At 40.0% G+C, this 22,508-nt stretch overlaps 1 protein-coding gene across 18 annotated transcripts in view; it reads right to left on the reverse strand.

Annotated features, from left to right (window-relative positions):
- The window catches only part of PTPRK (protein tyrosine phosphatase receptor type K), a 330,112-nt gene that overhangs the window by 16,271 nt on the left and 291,333 nt on the right, over positions 1-22,508 (reverse strand). For 4 of the 18 annotated variants that reach the window (XM_083497984.1, XM_083497986.1, XM_083497974.1 and 1 more), the window contains 8 exons: positions 16,256-16,416; positions 14,074-14,109; positions 10,102-10,113; positions 7,285-7,469; positions 6,047-6,134; positions 4,083-4,159; positions 3,867-3,884; positions 1,390-1,426 (listed from right to left, as the gene is read on the reverse strand). In XM_083497984.1, coding sequence (XP_083354110.1) covers positions 1,390-1,426; positions 3,867-3,884; positions 4,083-4,159; positions 6,047-6,134; positions 7,285-7,469; positions 10,102-10,113; positions 14,074-14,109; positions 16,256-16,416 — 614 coding nt within the window. The remainder of the gene's footprint in view (positions 1-1,389; positions 1,427-3,866; positions 3,885-4,082; positions 4,160-6,046; positions 6,135-7,284; positions 7,470-10,101; positions 10,114-14,073; positions 14,110-16,255; positions 16,417-22,508) is intronic. The other 14 variants (XM_083497982.1, XM_083497980.1, XM_083497981.1 and 11 more) reach the window with 5 other exon arrangements.

The raw sequence follows: 22,508 nt of genomic DNA on the forward strand, positions 1-22,508 counted from the left end.
AAGCCCTGCTTCGATTCTGATTCTAATAAATTTATATCCCTTTCTTAAATTAATGTAGGGTAACACCATCATTGACTACTAGTCAGGACAGGTTCAAGACAGTGTATAACTGAAAAATAGCTGCTAGGAAGCAGCAGCAGGCAAGGATTATTGTACCCATGTCCTCCATGTGTGCTTTCTCTAGACACTGAATTGGCCACTGTGGGAAATAGGATGTTGGACAAGACTGGCCTTTGGTCCATTTCTGCAGGGCTATTTTTATGTTCTAAGGAAAAGACAGCACTAAATAAAATAAAAATTGTTAGCTAGTACATTAGGCCTAAACTAAGCAACAAAGAAGTTGGAAACAGCATCTGTGCTTACATTTTGAACACAGCTAGAGTTGTTGTGGGTTTTTGTTGTGGGTTTCCCCCTCAGGAGTAAATGACAAACAAATGGATCTTTATAGACACTTTGCTATGCAATTCTTAAGCCGATCAAAGAGCTGCATCTCTATTTTGTTATTTGTACCTACAGTGGACTATAGTAAACATTTTGCAGCAAGCATTAGGTGCAACTATATTAGATGAAACTTAACCAACAGTATTTAATAGTACTTAATTTTATATAGCTCACACAATTATAATCTGAGATGCTAAATTACTTAAAATACTTAGGCTCTATTTTAGTTAGCTAATATTTTCAAGGTTCTCCTATTGTAAAATGGGTTCCATGGGTTCAGCTAAGCACTGAAGAGATAGAAATCTCTTCAAGCTTAATGGGGCAAAATTCACTGCAGTAATGGTTAATGCTTCATTATATTCTCCAGAAATGATAACCTTAAATTAATTATGGCCCAAATTATTAAGAAGAGTTTTTGCTATGACAAGGGAGACACTTCAGATAAGGCAGAAGACTTGCTTCTTTGAGGCAAATTATCTTTCTTTCATGATTATTCTGTTTGGTTGTAACTATTACCGAGTTGATATAGGTGTAAAAAACAAAAACGAAAAACAAGGATCCATGACTCCAATAGAGAGCCCCACATTCACTGCAACTAGAGAAGGGGTTTGCCCTGAAAATAAACCAAACTGTTCAAATGTACCAACTGAAACACTCAAACAAGCAGCCCTCCACCCCCCTTGCCAAACTACCCCTCCCCCTTGGCACAAGGGGTAACATGCAGCAGAAGGCTCCTAATCCAACAGGAGAAACCTTGTGGTGTCTCTTTTTTGCTGTGCAGAGCGTTGTTGCTAGCCAGGGGTCATGCGGCAGCCTTTCTCCAGGTCAGGTTTTTGTGACATGGAGTAGGGTTAGGAGTAGAAGCATGCTCTCACAACCTTCCACACAATGGCTGGAGTAACCCTTCAGACACGGTCCAAAATGACAGATACTCTGGCAAACTCTTACCTTGGGTTGCGATGTAGTGACTTGGCCTTTGGTATCCCTGAAACAGCAAAATAAGTTGATTTCTACAATGGACTATTATTAGCTTTGAAAGTAGAATCCAGTAGGGAAAATGAAGGCACACCCAAGACATTTGTAGGCATCCTTTTCAATATATGGTAGTCGTAGCTGGTCAGCTATATTGCCTAGTTTTAGCTATTATTATTTTTTGTAAAAAAAAAAACTTCCAAGTAAAGTGCTGGAAGAGAAATGAAGTCCCATTGATTTCAAATGGTTTCATTTCTGAGTGAATGTGCTTAAGACTGGATGGAAATTTCATATAACCTAATACAACATGTACTTTACGTAATATTAGATCAATGCTTCCTGATAGGTGTCATGTGAAATCTACAACTGGATCTCTGCTAGCATTAGTTCAGTGTTGAAACTATACACTTTGCCTTCACTTTTATGACTGAAATAGTTCTGTTTGCTGCTCCATATAATAAGCCGCGAAACAATCACACTTAATTAGCAAAAACTAGCTTCCACTATGAATGCGCAAAAAATATTAGAGCCATAAATAACAAGCAGAACAGCTGAATGTTAGAGCTGGACAATGTGTATGTGTGCACAAATTCAAAATCTACATGCAATGTTGTAAAAATACTTTGTGCAGTTATATAAACCAAATTTTAGAATTAAAACAAATTGTGTGCATATATAATACTTTATATAAAGACATGTATATACACATGCACATATAGTACTACTGAATTTTTTCTACGCTATCATTTTCAAACATTGGAGAGAGCTCCACACTATTCAGTGTATTAAAACTACAAAAAAGCAATAATAACCAGAACCCATGGAAATTATTTCCAAGTGCCATTTTTTGTTAATAGCATGGCACAGAATTGTAAGAAGAAGTAAGCAATTTAGTAGTGCTGGCTTGCAAGGAAAGGTACCTATATCCCCTTGTATACAAATGTGAGATATGAGCCTTAAATGCAGTGCTAAAGCTCCTGTAAACACCTTCTTCTCCAATGTTCCCTCAATAATTATTATGTATTATTCTTGTTCTTAAAAATACTTCTGGAGGAAACAACTTTGTGTAATTTTCCTCATATGAAACACATTCTACTGAATTGCTTGAGCTGGGAAATTGCTGCTATGAAATGAACACCCAAAGAGAACTTGATATTCAAATAGATTATATGTTTATGAATTTATTTTAGTGCACAATTTAAAATTTTGTTGTAATAAATTAATTAGTTCCGTTTTGTATATGCTAGTAAAATAACATTTCTGTTTCCTTAAACAGAATTGTGTCCCTCGGCATTTAACCAAGAACCTGTGATGGTTTTAATAAGAGGACTTCATGCAAAGGTCCCTAAAAAATAGAGTGAGTTGCATGTGCCAGGCCAATGACTTCCATTTTAGAGAACAATACTTCTGCAAATTTATCAGCAAAGCCACAAATTTTATATTGACACTTCTCAACAACAAACTGCTGAGTCATTTCCTAGTAAAGCATACCACATACATGGGTCTTAACATTTGTTGTATTGGATTTAGTCACGCTTAGATTTAATGGATCTCCACTGTGACTGAGGCTAAAATCTGAACCCTATTTGCCTGGGAGTAAGCCCCACCAAATTCAACAAGACTTACTTCTGAGTAGGCATGGTGCGTATTGCACTATAAATTGCCTAATCTCCAATTTTTAGTTTCAGTGAAATCATATCCAAACCCTTCCCCCGCCTTATTTCCATTTGTTTCTCTTGAATAGATATATATTTTGTGTTTCCAAAACATGTCCATACTTGCCCAAGACATAATCTCTGGTGGAATCATGAAGCACACATTATGAGTTGTGTGAACACCCAGAACAAAAGGTGTGGGGGCAGGGGAAAGAAAAATGGAGAGAAACTCCTTGTGCTAATGAGACAACGTCAGTGGATACAACCTATGTCTCTAAATATATATGTTTGTGTATATACTATATATACCATTACTGAATTGTCCCCAGCCCATAAGAAAAGTGATCATAACTGGACTCCCTTTAACAAAAGGAGACAATTCACCACCATCAAGAACCCGTTTCGTATCATAACTAGGTCTCTTCAGAATCAGCACTATACACCAAACTATCCAGCTTCTCACATGAAAATGGAATGCAAAATAAAAGCTACTGACCGAAGCAAACAAAAATAATACTCAAGCAAAATGCGATTTTTCTTTAACAGATAAGGTCAGCTGGTTTAGCTGATGGTTTTCATGACTGCACTATAGGACTATCTAACTTTTAAAATACAGGTACAAACATAAATTATTAACACAAAGGAACATTTAAAAGACCAGATATATAAATGGGATTAATTAAATGAGGCATGCACATATATCTAGTAATAAAAATTAGAAGAGTAACACAACTGAGAATGTTTGCTATATTAAATAGTCATAACAGGATGCTGTTATTCACATATAGTGGTACTTACATCCCTGTACAGCCAAATCTACAGCCCAAATCAAAGTCAGATGTGAAAGAAAGCACAACAATGTCAGTGAGTACTAGGACGGAGAACAAGGAAAAGTGTACATTTTGTTCTTAATTGGGGGGAAAAAGCTGTCATTCAGTTTGTAGGAATTGCATGCAAAAAAGTTTCACAGAGAGAAGCTGGAAAGAAAAAGACCAAGCTGTATCATCTACTTACATCAATGTAATTAGCATTAATGTAGTCTGAAGAAGGATCATCTTCCACAGGTTGTAATATCACTCTGGAGTGGTCATCTGTAAAAATATTGTGTGAGTCAAAACTTGTCCAGGACAAATGTACAATAGGTATGGATGGATGTAAACTATGATAGAAGGGACTGGACTAGCAGATATTAGCATCTAACAAAACAGACATTTTAGTGGATGCCTTTAATCCAGGGATTGCCAACATGAACCCCTGAAGATATTTCAGGAGAAAGTCCTGACTGGTGGAGTTCAGAAACATCTGGAGGGCCCTATATTGACTACTCTGGTGTTTAAAACTTTCACCTGAGCAGAAGCAACACACTTCTTTTTTTAGGAGTTTCACTGAAATATGTGTATATGCAATGGATGATGATAAGTAGGGGCATATATAGCTGTCTTAAACTAGACTTCATAGCTTAGTTCAGTCTTTGATGCGTGACAGCTACTTTAAATAGTTCCATGTGGCAGCTGCTTCATTGTGATGAGCTTTAGCTCAAGAGCAACCTGTCATATGAGAAATTTACTTTTAACACTGTCATTTAGGTGGATTTGCAGTGGCATGGATATGCTGCACATCACTCTAGTATAGTTCCCCCCATCCTAGCCCCCTCCAGATATTTTTATGCTACAATTGTCAGGGAGTCGCAGTCCAAAATATCTGGTGGGCACCATGTTGGGAAAGGCTGGTCCACTCAAATGGCTCGGTGGAATTAGTTTACAAGCAGGGCGATTGAGAAAGGCCATCAGAGAAATTATCAGTGTGTTGGAGGAACGGAGAGGAAGAAGATGCACTCACAGACAGTCCTATTTATTCCCCATCCCCCAGTGGAGTAAAAAGGCTTTTCATGAGGAAAGTCACAAAAAACACAGATCACCAAGCAGTAATGGCACATAGTGTAATCTCTTGGTGCCTTTATCACTACCAAAGGTAGTATGTGAACTGAACCCTCAAACAGTTAAGAATCTGGCCCACCACAATCACTAAAATGTTCAGCTCTTGAAAAATTGTGATTTGAATGCATACTCTTTCACACATCTGAATATGATGGACAGAGAAATCTAAGCTTTTATCAGCTGTTTTCCCACTAGCACCGTGATAGCAGATGCTATTCTTGTTGTAAAATGGTAATCAAATTTTGTTTGTGCTTTGGTCTTAACTATCAAAAGCTTTACTCCTGAGGATCTGTCAGGGTTCTTTGATTCTAATCACTGCATCAGAATGCACCAGCAGTAGACAACTGAAAAATCAAATATGGTGTAGCAGTGTAGCAGAAATGCAGTGAGAAGTTAATTTAAATTTAAAAAGAACTAAAGAGAGGGGAAATTGGTTTGCAGAAAAAACTTTTTACTTGTATCTTACTACCCCTTTCTCTCATCCCTTCATTCATTTCTGATTATTATAACATTATTTAAAATTACCTTTTATCTGTACATAAATAAATAAATATCTGACCATATTTCTATCTGTAAGCTGCTTTGCCCCCTCAGGGAGAAAGGCAGAGTATAACAACAACAACTCTATCTTCCTTCAACACACCTACCACCTCCACCCAGCAACAGTTCAGCTGAAAGGCTACACAGCATAGCAAGGGACCTGGGTTCACTCTCATGTTGTTGCTAGGCAACAATCAATCCATTGAACCAAAGTAGAAATTGTCAAACTTAACTTCCCCTGATCTCTCATTATAAAGGTAAACAATTGTGGCCCTATAATCTGCATGATGTAGATATAATCAATGTGGTGTAGTGATAAAAGTGATGGACCAGGAATAGGGAGAGCTGTTCAGATCTCCACTCAGACTCACCATGATGCTCAGTCACCATTTCTCAGCCAAATCTACCAGACAGGGAAACTGGATGGGTGGGGGAACCAGGTATGCTGTACGAGTTTACTAAATATTCGTCAACATAATGAAATATCCACTTTTAACTTACATGCGATAATGTTTCCATATCTATTCTTTGTTCTGTTTTGATCCTTTTTTGCCACATCCCAAGAAGCTGACTGCCCTTCAAAGAAGCTCTTTATTTAAAAAAAAAGTGGGGTGGATGAGATTAAAATTCACACATATTTTTGCATTTATTTTAACATTTGTTTTAGTATTCAAAATAGCAACCACCTACATTTTTCCATTAGAAATAAATGTAGTAACTGGTCTGGAAACTTCTGATGGGAACAGAAGCAAACATTGAGCAAATTCAAGGCCTGCTACTTTAAACTGCAAGAAGTGTGTGCTTCTTGCTTTCGCCTGTTTCTCCATCCCTAATACAAATAACATAAACTGTCCAACAACAAATAGGTAAACATGTGAAGAAAGAATTTCCCAGTTAAAAATGATTTCTGTCACAGTGACAAAAATAAATCAAGTATTTCTTGAGTGAAACACCACAATATGGACTTGCACTAGCATGCTTCTCATTCACAGTAAAGTCATTTTTATGGCATGCTGTTCAAACATGGCTATGGGCAGTGGCAGATTTTGGTCTTTAAAATTTCAGTCCTGTATGAGGCAAACATTTGAAACCCCCTGCTCCTCGCCTTCTGTTCTTTCAATTCACTGCATTATAGTTGCAAAGCCCCGCAGCACCCTCTAGCGTCAGCTCCCAATGTGGTCACACTGGTCCAAATCTGCCACTGCTATAGGCTCTGTACACTGTCCCTGTACCCTGAATTTTTTTACAGGGTTTATGCACATCAACATAAGGAGTCCAGTGGCCTATCTAGTCTACCACCCCATTTCCCACAGTGGCCAACCAAAAGCCTGAGACCAGGTAGGGTTGGATGGATCCACCTACCACAATCCTACTCTCTCCATACCTTGATAGCAACCAGTTATCTGACATAAATATCAGTGTTAAAACAGCTGACTTAAGAATGGTTATGAAAAAAAATGCTGCAGAACAGGAGGGACTTTCGGTAGAGAGTGGATGTTTCAAGCACACCCTTTGTAATGCTTTATGACATAGCTTCTAAAGCAATGAAATTTCAAAGTTTCTCTTTGGGATTATTTCATTGACTCATGGTTCACAGAGAAGTGGTCTTTTAACAATTTAATCCCAATTAAACATTCATTTTAATCTTCTTGTAATTAAGAACTCGTGAAAACAAGAAGCTGTACTCTCAACGGGCCTCTCCTAAGTTATTGAAAAAACACAGCTGTTGACATTTTTACCTCATATTCTTCTTTAAAACCGTAGCTGTCAGATGTTTTCATGAGGTTGATATGCTGCAGCAAATCAGCTACTCTTATAGCAGGATGTAGTTGGCCTGTTTGGTATGGAGACTCTGTTCCTTCGCAGAGGTAGCGAGGCACATCGAGCAGACGACTTGACTCTGCTGTTGCACTGTGGTTTTCATCTGTGGTGATATTAATCCAGAGAATAAGAATTAAACTCAAAGACTCCAAGATACAGTCCAGTTTTAAATCAGCTCGCTGCCACACTCTGTAAAGGTTTTGGAAGCCACAATAAGGAATGTGGACACAACAAATGAGTTCTGGCTTTCTGAAAAGCATTGTTTTGGGGAAAGGTCTGTTCTTATCTCGAGAACTAGGCAGTGCTAATTTCACCTGGGACCAGGAAGACAGCACAGAAGATAATTTTACATGTCCCCCCCCATTTTTAAATCAAATTCACTGTCCAGCAGTAAATGATTGAACTCAGTTTGAGTTGGCCAACTCTAGTCAGCACAAATTGCCAGAATAGGCTCAAACTGCTGTTCAACTTTTGTATACAGCTGATGGGCCTTGGGGTAACTTACAACACTATTGCAACAACCTCTATATGCCCCATACATATACTGAGTAAGCAGTAACCTTCTATTTATGGCTGCCTTGGAGCCCTCAAAACCTGCTACAAGCTGACATGGACTTGTTCTCTGTGATCTATCTTCCCTTAAGAACATGGTAAGAGTAAATGCTTCAAGCAAAGCTGTCAATCTTTGCTTGGACCAGAGGCTGGCTTTACATTTTATGGCTGCTGCACAGAGGTAATTCATGTACCCTTGGAGATTTTGGAGGTGGGGAGAGAGAAAAGGAACCATTGCACAAAAAGAGTTCACCCTGAGATAATCGGTATGTGCAACGTAAACTGAACCATTGTTGGCCTTCAAGAGTCTCAAAGGGATCTTGTTTTTAGAGAGGGCTGTTGTCTTCACACTCTGCTTAAGTGTTTTTGGAGGTATCTGGCCAGGCACCAGAAACAGAATGAACAAAATTCACTTCATTCAGTGGTGCAAGTTGGAAAAATGTCCAAAAGAAGAAGAAAAACAGTGCTTTATTTTGCCATGGATTCCCCTCCCCCACCCCATTTTGGATGTTCATTAAGTAACAATGAGTGGACGCCAAATGCAAATACAGTATTAGGCAAGTTTCTGGTTTTAAAGTTGGAGTTAATGTTTTCAGGTGAAAATCCATAGCAAGTATATGGTTCAGCATACTCATGCAAACTTCTTTGCGTTGCTCAAATTTATTAGTGGCAACAGTTTTCTGTACCTTTGGTCCCACTCCCCATAGACAATGCAGGGGAAGTACATGCTATTGTTTTTAATTTTTTACAAGTATTCCAGCACAATTTCTTTTACATTATATACCATTTAGACCACATAGCATGCTTTAGTTTTTCCTTCTTGTGTATTTCTGGTCAGACACTTGTGATGTATTTAGACAAAAAAGTAACATAAGGTAATTTTCTTATGATAAAAATGTAAAATAAGCATGTCAAATTACACCACTCTCTGGGACATCAGAAAAAAATTCAGTGTAAACTTAAAATTTCCCTATACAAGCTACCCCTGTTCAAAATTTTCTGGAAAATCCACCTCGCTACCCTGATCTGATCCAGCTATGCCAGTTTTGCATTATATTATAACATAGTTACCTAGTTAAGCAACACAGATTGTTTTAGAGAAGAATATACATTAACTAATAAAGGTTAATCTGACGATCAGAGTACCTAGTGCACACACCATAAAATGACGCTCTGATGTTAGAATCAGTACAATAAGATACAGCGAAAGGCCCTTCACATTTTCAAACACATCAACTCCTTCAACTGAAATCCCACTCCACTGACATAGGTATATGTTCAAATTAAACTTGGGTTTGACAGCTTCATAATGACTATAAGAACCCACTTGTCTAGCATGATAGAGCCCTATCCAGCTGCTTGCCAGCCACAGTTGCCCCAGCCAACACCTGGGAAATACACCTGGGAAATACATGAAAAAGAAACACATGTATTGTATGGCAGAGCTTTGCCAGTAGTCATCTTCTACAACTATTTCACATTTATTTTGAACCAATCTTGTACAAGATGCTGGACAGAACACAGAAGCTTCCAATTTGGTAGCAGATTACTTGCATTCCAAATCTGAATTTTAGGAATTTACTTCTTCCACACTGATCTGACTCCACCAACAAGAAACATTTGAACTAACAAAGCGGGGTCCTATTTCAAAACAGACACATATCAAAGTCCAACAAAGATCAAATCCAAAGTCATTTTTAAGTACCATAAAAGCAATCATGTTATTATATTAAAGTAAATAACCCCGCTTCTTAAATGATCTCATGGGGTTTTAATTTGAATCATTGTGTGCTTCATTAAACTGAGTAACAGTGTGAATGACAAATCAAAGTCATATTAAAGACAGTATTTCATTCATTATACCATATATCTTGTAATATAAATCACCTCATTTACCCAGCCAACATTCACACAATATACTATAAAGCATGGTTCCACAGGACAAGGCTTAGACTTGTGCAATCCCAGTTTACCTCTTCTGAGGAGGATTAGTTTAGAAGCTTTTGTTTAGTAATAGGTTGATTCTGAACAGTAATGGATGTTGTTTGAACAGCTAAAACCCTGGTTAATGTTAATTATGTTTTGTTTGAAATAAGCTAACTTGAAACTATGTTTCATGGCTGTGTGTTCTATGGTTCAGTGTGACATCTCAACACACTCACCCTGTCTCCTCAAATACTTACCAGTTATAGGGACTGTAGCCCATTGAAGCATTAAAAAAAGCAAATAAATCTTGAGACATTCGAAAACCTTTTTTATGTTAGAAAACAGTCAAAGCTTAAGCTTAAAAGCCGTAGAAGCATTATAACAATGGTAACTAAAATAGCTTCTACAATTTTGGAATCATAAAGAAATCTAAACAACTTTGTGCCATTTTAATCACCACAGACATGCACATATTACAAAACCATTTTTTGTATGTATGTATGAAATGAAATGAAATGTCAAATATAAAAAAAGAAAGAATGAGCAATGGTATCAAATCTCTAGCATAAATACAAGCTCTCGTGAACTCCAACTAAGACATTTTGCCTCACGTAAATAATATTTGTCAATGAACAACAAACAACAAACCACACTGTGATGTGAATGCATGCTGAAACTGTCAGGCCGCCTTTCAGTTTTGCCCTGGGGTTGCTCTTCACAGCTGCCTGTCTCACTAAAATTCGAGCAGATTAACCTTTGCATGTCAAAAGATTTGTTTCACCTAACTCAGTTGGAGGTTTTGATAGCTCTAATGTCACATCAAATATACTTGTGTAGTGAGTACATGGCAGCAAGAGCCTCTTGATGAAAAGGATTAGGAAAACAGCACCCAATCAGCGAGTTTAAAATTAGCAATTATTTAGATATGTTAATTATAATTTAAAGCTGTAATCAAATCATTACTAAATGGCTGAAGAAAAAGCATGGGGCATTTGACACAATGCTGAATGTGTGCATAGGAGACCCACACCCATATACCTGACCAGCTATGGAGCCCTGAGTTGGGGCTACTATTATAGTATAGTAGACCTGATTTCAAATCCCTACCCAGTCATGAAGCCCATAGGATGACCTTGGGCAAATTCCCAGCCTACACAAAGTTTTTTAAAGAATAAAGGGGAAAGGGAACCATGGAAGCCAACCTAAGGTCCTTATCATAAGGGCAAGGTAAAAATGTAGTATGTACAATGAACTAGCTCCATCCACCTAAGATAAGACAGGGAAGTGTGGTTCTCAAACACCACTTCCTGTGCCACATTGTAAGCTGCTTTTTAAAAACAAAAACTGGGTTATTTTTAAAAATAGTTGTGATATGGCAAGGGAATCTGTAGTTCAAAGCTGGGGAAAATGAAGCAGTCCCATGGGATCTGCTCAAACCTTAGATAACAGCTAAAATGGTTTTTTAGATTCTGGCCTAACTCTTTTAGCTCAGAAAGTTATAACAAGTTCCAAAGGGCCTGAGACACGGACATCTAAAATTTTTATTCCTCATGTTACAAAATCATGTTCCAAAGCCCCCCAACTGCCATGTATTTTGGGGAGGGGAGGGGGATGCTTGAATTCAATATGGCAAAGGGTGTGGGAATTTGAGGCAGTCACTATACGGTGATAAGCTTTTTGGGTATGGATCAGTTTCCATTGGAAGTTGGATCCATTTCAATGCAGTTTCTGGCCCGCATTTAGCACTTGAGTTCATTTGTTTGCACTACTGGTTGATTTATGCTAGGAAAAGGATAAAACAAATGTTCCTAAGCTGGCCTTTGATTCGACTAAGATATCCTTCTGGATTACTGTATGGGAGACTGGGAGACAATATTTTAATGGTTGCTGCTACCTGTCAGGTAGGTTCCATAGGACTCTATCTTGAATCACATGCTGATTAGGCTTCAGGATTAAGCTGTCTGCAGATATGGACTGGGAATGGCAAAAGAAATGTTGAATGGGTTTCTGGATCTGGTAATGTCTGGACTGAGTTTGTTAGGCCACATCCTTAACAACAATGCAGTACTACTGATGATTTGATAGCCTTTGGCCTACTCTGTGGGAAGTGCACTGGCAGGCTGAGGGTGCCATTAAATCTGGACCTGACACTCCTTGTTCAAGTAGCACTTGTGACACAAAGTGCTACGGCTGTAGTCCCTCCCATCTATTATTGTTTCATTCGTCTGTCTTGAAGGAAAATGGAGTGCGCCTCTGGGGGTGAAGTCAAAGGGCTGCATTAGCAGCACCAAAGCGAATTCTCTGAGGTGCAAGCCTGGGCAGTGTGTATGGAGGTCCTGGGCTGCCCAGAGAGCATCGCTGATGTGGTCCAAATCAAAGCAGAGGAATACTTTTGGCACCAGCTTGGCTGCAGGAGTTGCCAAAATGAGGCACACAAGGTGCCATCCAACCATCTTAGGGACTTCACTCCAAACTTGTATCGGGTTCTCTCCTTAGTCTTTTCTTCTCCTATCTAGGCTCTTGTAACATCTAGGTTAGATTACCTCTGTGCATTTTAATGGACTTTCCTTCGTAGATAATTTCAAACTTCCATTGGTTCAATTGAACTGCACAGATTTGAACACATTGCTTTTCTGGACGCACTGCCAGTTGTAGGCTTTGACTTATAAAACTTGAAATTACTTGGGACCAGGATATTTGATAGACCCTTTCCTCTCATATTTATTTGAAACATTTCTACCTCATCCTTCAATATAAAATCTCCCAGGGAGATTTCAATATTATTGAAAACGCCCAACAAGTAAGTAAGTAAATAATAAAAATTGAGAGCTATGTAAAACCACCAGTCACACTTCTTAAGCCATTCAAAACATGGGTGGGAACACACACACAAGTGGTGAAAATTGTACAGATGAGGTGCCACTTGCAAGGCCCTGTCGCTGGTGGACACCCACCACATTTAAAGAACATGGGTGCACTAGAAGTGGGACTCCTATGATGATCGCAACAATTAGGTAGGTTCATACAGGAGAAGGTGGTCCTTCAGATGCCAGGTCCTAGGCTGTTTATAGCTTTATGGTCAAAGTCAGCCCTTCAAATTGTACATGGAAACAGATTGGTAGCTAGTAAAGAACAGGATGTGCTTGTTTCCAGATGTCACTGTTAACAGGCCAACCAACCTTCAAAAGCAGCCTCATGTAAAGTATTGTATAGTAATCTAACCAGGGCATGGAAAACTGCCACTAGGTAATATATTTTCTAAGAAGGAAGCTAGTTAACTGGCTGGCTGTGTCACAGAGTGGTACAAATGGGAAATATGCATCTCGAAAGTGGGACTCAACAGCACCCTTAAAGCTAAGGACTGTCTCCTTTGGGGAATGCAACTCTAAACAATACAAGCTGAATACTCATTTTCTATTTAGTCTTGTCTCCTGAAAAGTCCCTTCCCGATCTTTAATATTGGTTTCAGAATCCTCCCTCTTTGTGCTCTGGTTTCCCCAGTAGCTTCTCAGCGGTGGTGCTTTGAAACAAACTTTGAGGTATCAGTTGGTTATTATTTCAATGCCAGTTTTTAGTTTTAAAAGCAAATTTTATTCTGCAGAAGATCAGCGATATAGGGTGCTTCCAGACAGGAGCATAATATGGCTAAAAAGTCAGTTGCTGCAAACTGGTCGCTACTCTTTTTTTAAAAAAACCTCATTGGATTTTGCTGTTGGCAAGGGGAAATGGGGATTAAATGCAGGAGGAGGGTATACAGACTGGCATTTTGATGCTGACACATTGTGTGGACACTGAAAGAAACCTGCATACATGAGTAGCACTGATCCTACAATAAATGCCTTTTTGGAAGCATCCATAATCACACTACCATATCAGGTTGAATATGTGAAACCACCACTGTTTCTAAAGCAAGGTCAGCTTTGAAAACAAAAATATCACTGAAGCAGCCACCAATTAAGCTGTGAAAACCAACAATTAGCCTCCCAAAGTGAGGGAGAAACCAGCTTCCAGTGCACATTTCAAGCCCAGGAAGGCCGTTCATTTCTCTTGACTATTTGATGCTGCCTGAGGAAAATGAGTACACCCAAATGTTCTGCCAACAGCAGGCTTATATTTCCAGTCTGAAACAAGCTGTTTAGACACCCAGTAAATATATTGGTTGACAGGAGTTATAAACCATGCAAGGAGATGAAATCCATGAAGGAAGAGATTATGGACTAGGTCCTCACCTAACACAGCAGTCGGCACAAGTGGATCATTGGGCACTGCAGGAAAACAAAGCTCGTGAAGAAATACATTACCTTCAATTGGTGTATTTTTTGTTTTATCAATAAAGAAACATAGATAATTTTATAAAGTCACATAGTCTATTAGTGAAACAGAGAACACACAGTCTGCTTTGTTGAAAGCAATGTTTGCATTTTCCACAATGCCATAAACGCACAAAATTATCCACTACGACCCAATTAGGCTATCTTCTAAGCATTTGCTGCTTGACAGCCACAGAGTAAACTCTCAGGTAGTTTTGCCAGTGCAGCTGCCAACAGCTAATTGAACAGTTAGGAAGCAATTGCTGCTATTAGAAACTCAGTTCTAGCCTAAATGCACCCTGTGTTTTTCACAGGGCGTAGCTGAAATGCCCTTGATTGAAACATTCATCAGCAAATTCTCTGATGAAAGAAAAGTGAAACATCACAAGTACTTAAACCAGCAAGTGGACACCCTACTTTCACACTACACTCTTAGTAAATTATGGCATACTAAGCCTAATTTACATACAGTTCCTTTTAGGGATGTTCTCCCAAGGCAGGCATGGAAAAGAACTCCATGGGCTCATAAACACTCACTTCAAAGGAAAAGCAAACTTTTTAACACTTCCAAATTATTTCTAAGCAAGAGAAGAATTTCTGATTTCACTGGCTGATAATTAGCTTTCTTTGGGAACAGCCAAGGAATGTGGAGGCTTTGGCATCCCAAACCAACTGCTTAAGCCCTACAAATGTCTTAAAATTGGCCTTCCATTGCATTACAGTCCAGCTAATTTTAGAGAGAGTGGAAGCCAAATTCAAGGGTGAGGGAGAAGGCCACCCTCTTGTGGAAGACCTGTGGAGAAGGAGGTCTTCTCCCTCATGCTTGGATTGGGCTCCTGCGGGGTCTCTCTCCCACTCTTGCAGGAACTAATGGAACAAATTGTTCCAGTAGGGAAGGAAAAATATATTTCAAGGTACAAACCTGAGACTGAGGAGAAGAGGTAATCTACCATGAGTACTCACAATCCCTCTCAAATTGAATCCCGCACAGTGTCTTTAACCCACCCTTCAAGTGGAAAATTCGACGTATGGACCTATGTCTATCACTAGAACAGTGCACAGCAAGGAGAGTTACCACGAGTTAATTGATTTATCTTGGCTAAGGAAAGAAGGGACAACATACGCTCTTAAGAATGCTACCATCGTGCTTGCTATTACATGAGCACCTAGAAAATGGTAGAAATAACTAGGCTGGGCAAAAAGGTACTCAGTCTCATAATCCATGTTTTTTGTCCCAAACAGCTTGCAGGAGTCTCTGAGCCAGATAGTACAATAGTTAGGAAAGGGACCAGCTAAGTCAACAATGTACTTTGAATGCCTTAGATGGCTGTCACATGATACTACATTTTTGTGTATAGATCATTGATGGGAAGTTCTCAATACCCTGCAGCCAACCACGCCTGCCAAAAATACTCTCTGGAGGTTTGTCCTGAGAGGGATCTTCCTGAACCAATACAGTCATACCTTGGTTCTCGAACAGAATGCGTTCTGGGAGTCTGTTCAACTCCTGGAACAGTTTGAAAACCAAGGACCGTCCTGCAGCCAATTGGAAGCCGCGGAAGCCATTTGGCTTCTGAAACTGGAGCACTCACTTCCGGGTTTCAATTTCAATTTCTGGGAGCCGATTTGTTTGGCAGTCAAGGCATTTGAGATCCAAGCTACGGCTGTACTGCTACTGGGAGTTGATGGAGGAGGGGGCCATCACCCAAAATTGGGGTTGGGTGTGACTGTTGCATATAGTGGTACCTCAGGTTAAGTACTTAATTTGTTCCGGAGGTCCGTACTTAACCTGAAACTGTTCTTAACCTGAAGCACCACTTTAGCTAATGGGGCTTCCTGCTGCTGCTGCGCCGCTAGAGCCTAATTTCTGTTCTTATCCTGAAGCAAAGTTCTTAACCTGAAGAACTATTTCTGGGTTAGCGGCGTGTGTAACCTGAAGCGTATGTAACCCGAGGTACCACTGTAGTTCAAGTGTCTCACTAAATTAATTTATTTAGTGTAAATGTAACAGCACCTCTACAGAGCACCTATACACAGAAACAAAGTAAGTTGCCAGTTTCAGTTACAACGACCATTTAAGCTCTGCCATTACTGTACTTACATCTGGGACTGAAGTTATGGGAATCCATAAAGGTGACCGAGAGAGGGTCCTCTGCATGAAGTGTGCTTTGATCAGCGTAACTCCTATCCATTGCGTTCACCATATGGGTCATTTCTTGCCTGGCGTTTCCCATTGCATCTTTGCGTTTCTTAGCAAGTTTGCTGCCCAGCCAAAAGCCAAAAGAAAAAAGCAAAAAAATGAAAGTCATCATAATTTTTCCATCTGGTGATCAATAACATGTAACAGTACCAAAATGAAAGAATCTCTCAAACTTAAGAGCAGCTTTAGATGCTCTGGTACCCACAACCACGAAAATGTTCAAGTGCCTTGCAGTTTCAGATGATGAGTTGCCGTTGTAATTTCTGGAAAGGAACTTGCACAGGAAGGGTATTCAACTTGGGCACTTTTCATCTTTAGTAACCTGCAGCCTGATCCTAACCACACCGACTCAGAAATAAGTTGGAAATATTTCAGTTGGGACTTGTTTCCAAGTGGGTAGAATTGGGAGTTCAGCTTTAGTTTCACAAGGAGCCTATCAAGAACAGTGCAAGCATTGGAAACATTAAGCACTTGTGCTTCCGACTTACTACTGCCAATGATGAAGCTACTCTTAGGAGTTTACAGGACAAATTTACAACTGCAGTGATCCAAACTTGTATCCATGCCACTATTTTTATTTCTTGTTGTGAGATAATATTTATCGTGTAGAAATGTTTTTGTTTACAAATTCATATTCTTCTCTCCCTTTAATTGCTGCTTTTCCATGCAATTATGCCAAAATACTCAAATTGGAAACAAAATTCCATTTTAACTTAACCTTTATACAAATAAACAGCATAATTATATCAAACGATCTTTGACCTATGTTTGGCTTTGTAATCAGAGAATTCATTTTTCTGGTTTTTCTACCACATCTTCTGCTCTATCATTTAATTGCTTAGATTGGCAGAGGTATGCAAACAGCACAACAAAAGGAAGATAGTTCTGTTCATGTTAGGATTACATCTCACAGATCACCTTTGAATTAATTAATTCATTTGTACACTGCACTTCATCCGTAGATCTCAGGGCAGTTCACAACATACCAATACAAGATAACAAAATAAAATAAGAACACCCCCCCAAAAAACCCTCCCCAATAACCACCCCTCCCCACCAAACATATTTTAAAGGGTATAGGATGTTAATCAGCCAAAGGCCTGGCTGAAGAGGTAGGGTTTTGCCTGGTGCCTAAAGGTATATAATGAAGGCCCCAGCTGTTCTCCTGCAGCAGAAGTAAGGAATTGGATCCAGCCCTTGATCCAGAAGTAGGCTTCCCATCTATCCATCTCCTGATGTCTTATGACATCAAGTCACTTAAAGTTCAAGCCCAGTACAGTACAGGCTTGCACTTAAGCCACAGCTGAAAAAATTATTTCTGTTACCATCAGCGGTGGAGGAAGCCGCCCATAGGGGCGGGGTGCACCATGGGGCCTCTGGAGTCTGCCTGACTGCCTCCTCCCACTCAGCCGCCCTACAGCTGGGGGGGGGGGAGGCAGAAGGCAGACCGTTTGGGCAGCATGGAGCCTGCGTGTGCCCAAGCCACCACATCTCTCCCAGGAGAGACGTGTGGCTCAGGCACACTGCAGGCCCTGCGATAAGTGCCGCCTGGCATTTTGTCACCCTCCTCAGTGGTGACACCCGGGGAAAACCACACCCGCCGCACCCCCTGCCTCCGCCCCCACAGAACAACGGAAAAAGATGCAATATTTTTTAAAATGCCAAATTTTGGTCACAAAGAAAGTATGAGAGCACCCACTGTATTTCTATTTTTTCTTTTGCAGCTGCAGCTTGAATCATCCCTTCCCTGACATCATATAACTTCACTCACAGGACAGGCGAGCGTGGTTTGCCCCAAACCCTATGGTGGGCTAAGTTTTGAGACCTGATAGGACAAATTAGGTTCCCTACCATCACCCCAAAGCGTGGCAAATGGGGGAACAATATTTTGACTTCTATGCTTATACTTTTAAAAACAGAATTCTGTGCTGTTCTCACAGAATCTCACAATGTTCACTGAATCTCACAGGATCCAAAGGAATGCTTGCAAAGGAATTCCTATATAGCTGATATCCTTCCCATTTGTACACACCTGTACAAATTCACTATCATATGCAGAGGGAGAAGCTAGATGTTCACTGGGCGGGGCTGAATCCTTAAGGTACAAGCAACTGCATTAGATTATCCTAATTAGTACACAAATATTTGTAAAACACTGGTGGTTTTTCACAGATAAAACACCACAAAACACCACCTGTGTTAATTAAGGACACAGAGCACTCAATTTACAGTTAAACACAAATTGCATCAATACTCCTGCTTTCAGGACAATTGTTTATTTTGAACTGTGAAATCCCAAATAAAGTGTCATCAGGATAGTTTATCATAATATATACTGCATAGTAATAACATGTTGGTATACTATGTATTAAGTATGTCTGTGTGAAACATATATTAAAATGTTCTTAATGGGTGACACAGTTGTAATTTAAGGAACAGCTGAGAAAGGTATTTCTGGAATATTAATGGATAAGTAACAGACATCTTTAAAATGTGCATTAATGTTCTTGCTTAGAAGTCATGCTCCTTAAGAAAAAATCTGCCTTGTAAGGGATGTCTAGATTTGGTGAAGAAGAAAATGTCCTCTGGACAAACTCAAAGACACTCTTCTCATACTATTGAGAAAATGCAGTTACAGCTAACAAGATATGGATCCATTCAGATTCTTGGTGCTGACAAGTCTCTGCTCAAATTCAGTAACACAGCCCTCGTGTGCTTGGTCACATGTAGACCTAGACTGATTCCACACTAGAGGTGTTGTTGTTTTTTAGTGCTGCTAAGCCTTTCCTACTTTACCACAATAAGCCTGAAGCAGAAACATCTACTAAGGTTCCACACAAGCATTGAGTGTAGCACAATATTATCACTACTGACCACACATACAACATACTTTCTTGGCCTGACTATTCTTTCTCCTGGGCATTCTTGCTTCACTTTCTGAGAAATATTGAAAGAGTTGGGTGTCAGTTGCTGTGGCTGCATTTTCCAAGGCCAGGGCCTTATAAATAGTGATAATTTGTAATAAAGACGTAACTTGACTGGGAAATAATTTGGAGGTACTTTTCCACCCAGTGAATTGTTCTGGAATGCCCTATGTGGTAAGATGATTGATGCTAATTGGCTGTGTACCTGGTTGGGAAACTGCTCTGAGTCTTCTGGGGGGGAAAATAGTTGGATGAATATATAAACAAGAAAGCAAAAATTGTTAAATAAATATGCAAGTCGAGAACTGCTCTGGGTCAACCCAACACAGCTGTTCCTTGGCTAAATTTACACTACATCCACTCAGTAAACAAGACAGCTGCACTACCAACCTGCAGCAGCAGGATGGGGGTCTGTTTGCCTCACTGCTATGCCATGAAGAAGCATGGTAAGGGGTTGAGCCAACTGTGTGATGCTGGCTGGACCAATCTTCTGGGGCGGCAAGCTTGTCTTTAAAGGCAGCATTGTGATTTATCTTTGAGGGAGTTGAACAAGGCCTGAGAAACTTTCTAGTTGGCAAGTGGCGTGAGGGGTGCCATGCACAAGTAAGCTTCCTCTTGTGGTAAGTGGAGGAGCACCCTGGTGCATTTTCATGGTGAGGGGCTGCTAACAAATATCCTGCGATTGCTCCCTGGTTTAAGGCGCTTTGGCAAGAGGGTTACCCTTGAGTTATGACACTTCATTATATCCAAGATTGTTCAGCAGGGGTGGGAAGTAAATGGCAGGTGTTTCCTTGGCATATTGTTTAAGAAGAACAAACAAACAAAAGCACGCGTCATTTAGTTAACTTGGAGCTCCTCACTGCCTATCTCAAATTGGGCAGAGTGCCTTCCTAGTTTTTACCTTTAACAACTGGAAGCCTGCACTATCCGAGTATAGTTAAGAGTGGTGAAAAATTAAATGCTCAAGGCAAACCTCTACAAGTATAATAAATAGTCACCCATAGTTAAATCTTTTCAAAGTATTGTGTCTTCATTCCAGAGTGGGGGAACAAAGACATGAGATGGTGGTGGGTGTTCCTTCAGCTATCATCTCATTATATATTTACAGCAGACATGGCATAAAATCAGTTTTGTGATTGTGTTTCATACATGGATTTGCAGGTCCTCCACGAACCTCTGTCAACAGAGTTCTCAGCATACACTTCCTCCTCAAAATTACCAGTGACTATATTTAGAATTGTAGCTGTCAAGAACTTTTACATGTGTAAAAATGGGATAGCAAGAACTAAAAATATAGGAGAGTTATTGCTGATCTTTAATCCCATCATACTATTCAAGGCTTTTATAGTTCAGATGGCTTTTTCTCACCTATATACTAAAGCTCTCAGTCTTCCAGTCTTAATGCCACATTTAGGAAGGAAGGAAGGAAAGGGGGGGGGGGAGATAACCAGTCCCATCTCTTCATTTCACAAAACCCATTTTTGAAGCACCACTTCTTATAAGACTTCATAAAAACCCTTCAGGATAGTCTTTCAGATAGTGAAGACTGCAGCTAGGTTTCTGGTTAAGACAAGCTAAAAAGTCAACAGTACTTAAAGCCTTGCAAGTAGCTAAGTAGGTAACCGTGAAAAAGTTAATTTCCCTGAAAAGGCTGTGGTGCTGTGATCTATAGATACCAAACTTAGAGGACATCTTAAGTACTTCTATGCACTGAGCTCCGAAGAGTGTCAGCAGCAAGCAAACAGGTAGTGCAACAGGAAATACACTATTATGTTAAGTTGTGGGTGAACATATATTAAATGATTTTTGTTGGGTGCATGCATTAAAAGCACTACCACTCTTTTCTCTTAGTAACTCTCTTTCCTATGCCAGTCCCACAACTTGTGTTTGGGCTAACCATAGTCTTAACTGGTATCAAAATCCCCAGCAGTGTTATGTGCATGTGATCATTGCTCTGAATCAGATTTAGATTTAGAATAGATTTGCAAAAAATATTTAATTTGTGGACACATCTGTATTACTAGCAGCCATCAGCTCTTTATAGCTTTGGTACTCTAGCTCAGCCCATGCAATTTGTTGTTTTGGGAACAATCAGCAATTTGTATTGGGGGCTGCCGAGAGTAGACAGACGTTGTTAACCACCACAGTGTTCACCTCCATCAGCCTATGCAGTTGGCTAAGTAAGAAGGGAGGGAGTAGAGATACTCTATTATTTTGTGAAAATTGCATAGCTTAATTACTTCTGGTTATCCTGTTATTTAACAAGGGAATTGCAATTTGTCATAGTAAACTCAAGGATAACAAAGTCAGGCTACAGCAGCTTAGGTAGCTTTTGTTTAAAATCAAGTGGGTTTTTTGTTGTTGTTTTTAATTGATATTTCAAAACCCTCTCCATTTACCGTATTTTTCGCTCTATAACACGCACCTGACCATAACACGCACATCGTTTTTAGAGGAGGAAAACAAGGGAAAAAATATTCTGAATGAAACAGTGGACGTATCATTTTTGTGATTCATGCTGTGGCCACAGACATGTGATCTGATGGTGAATTTGGGGTGACCCAATGCAAAAATCCTGAGAATCCCTGTGGATCCATGCTTTGTAACCACGTTTTTGCACCATTGCAGCCCCAGGCAACAGTGGGTGCGTGATTTTGGGGGGGGGGGCAGGCTGTAGCCATGGACATGCTATGTGCTCTGATGGTGAATTTGGGGTGACCCAATGCAAAAATCCTGAGAATCCCTGTGGATCCATGCTTTGTAACCACGTTTTTGCACCATTGCAGCCCCAGGCAACAGTGGGTGCGTGATTTTTTTGGGGGGGGACAGGCTGTAGCCATGGACATGCTATGTGCTCTGATGGTGAATTTTGGCTGACCCAATGCAAAGATCCTGAGGATCCCTGTGGATCCATGCTTTGTAACCACGTTTTTGCACCATTGCAGCCCCAGGCAACAATGGGTGTGTGATTTTTTTTGGGGGGGGACAGGCTGTAGCCATGGACATGCTGTGTGCTCTGATGGTGAATTTGGGGTGACCCAATGCAAAGATCCTGAGGATCCATGTGGATCCATGCTTTGTAACCACATTTTAAGTGGGGAGGGAAGGAAAAACACAGAAGGCTAAGAATGCAGGAGAGGGCTATAACGTGAGGAAAGGAAGGCAAAAGTTTTCCCCCACCCACCCACACAAGCCAGCCACTGTTTAAGGATTTCATCCTTTTAAATGGA

The sequence above is a fragment of the Podarcis liolepis genome (genome assembly GCF_965112155.1).
Source record: "Podarcis liolepis genome assembly, chromosome: 3".
Classification (NCBI taxonomy): Eukaryota; Metazoa; Chordata; class Lepidosauria; order Squamata; family Lacertidae; genus Podarcis; species Podarcis liolepis.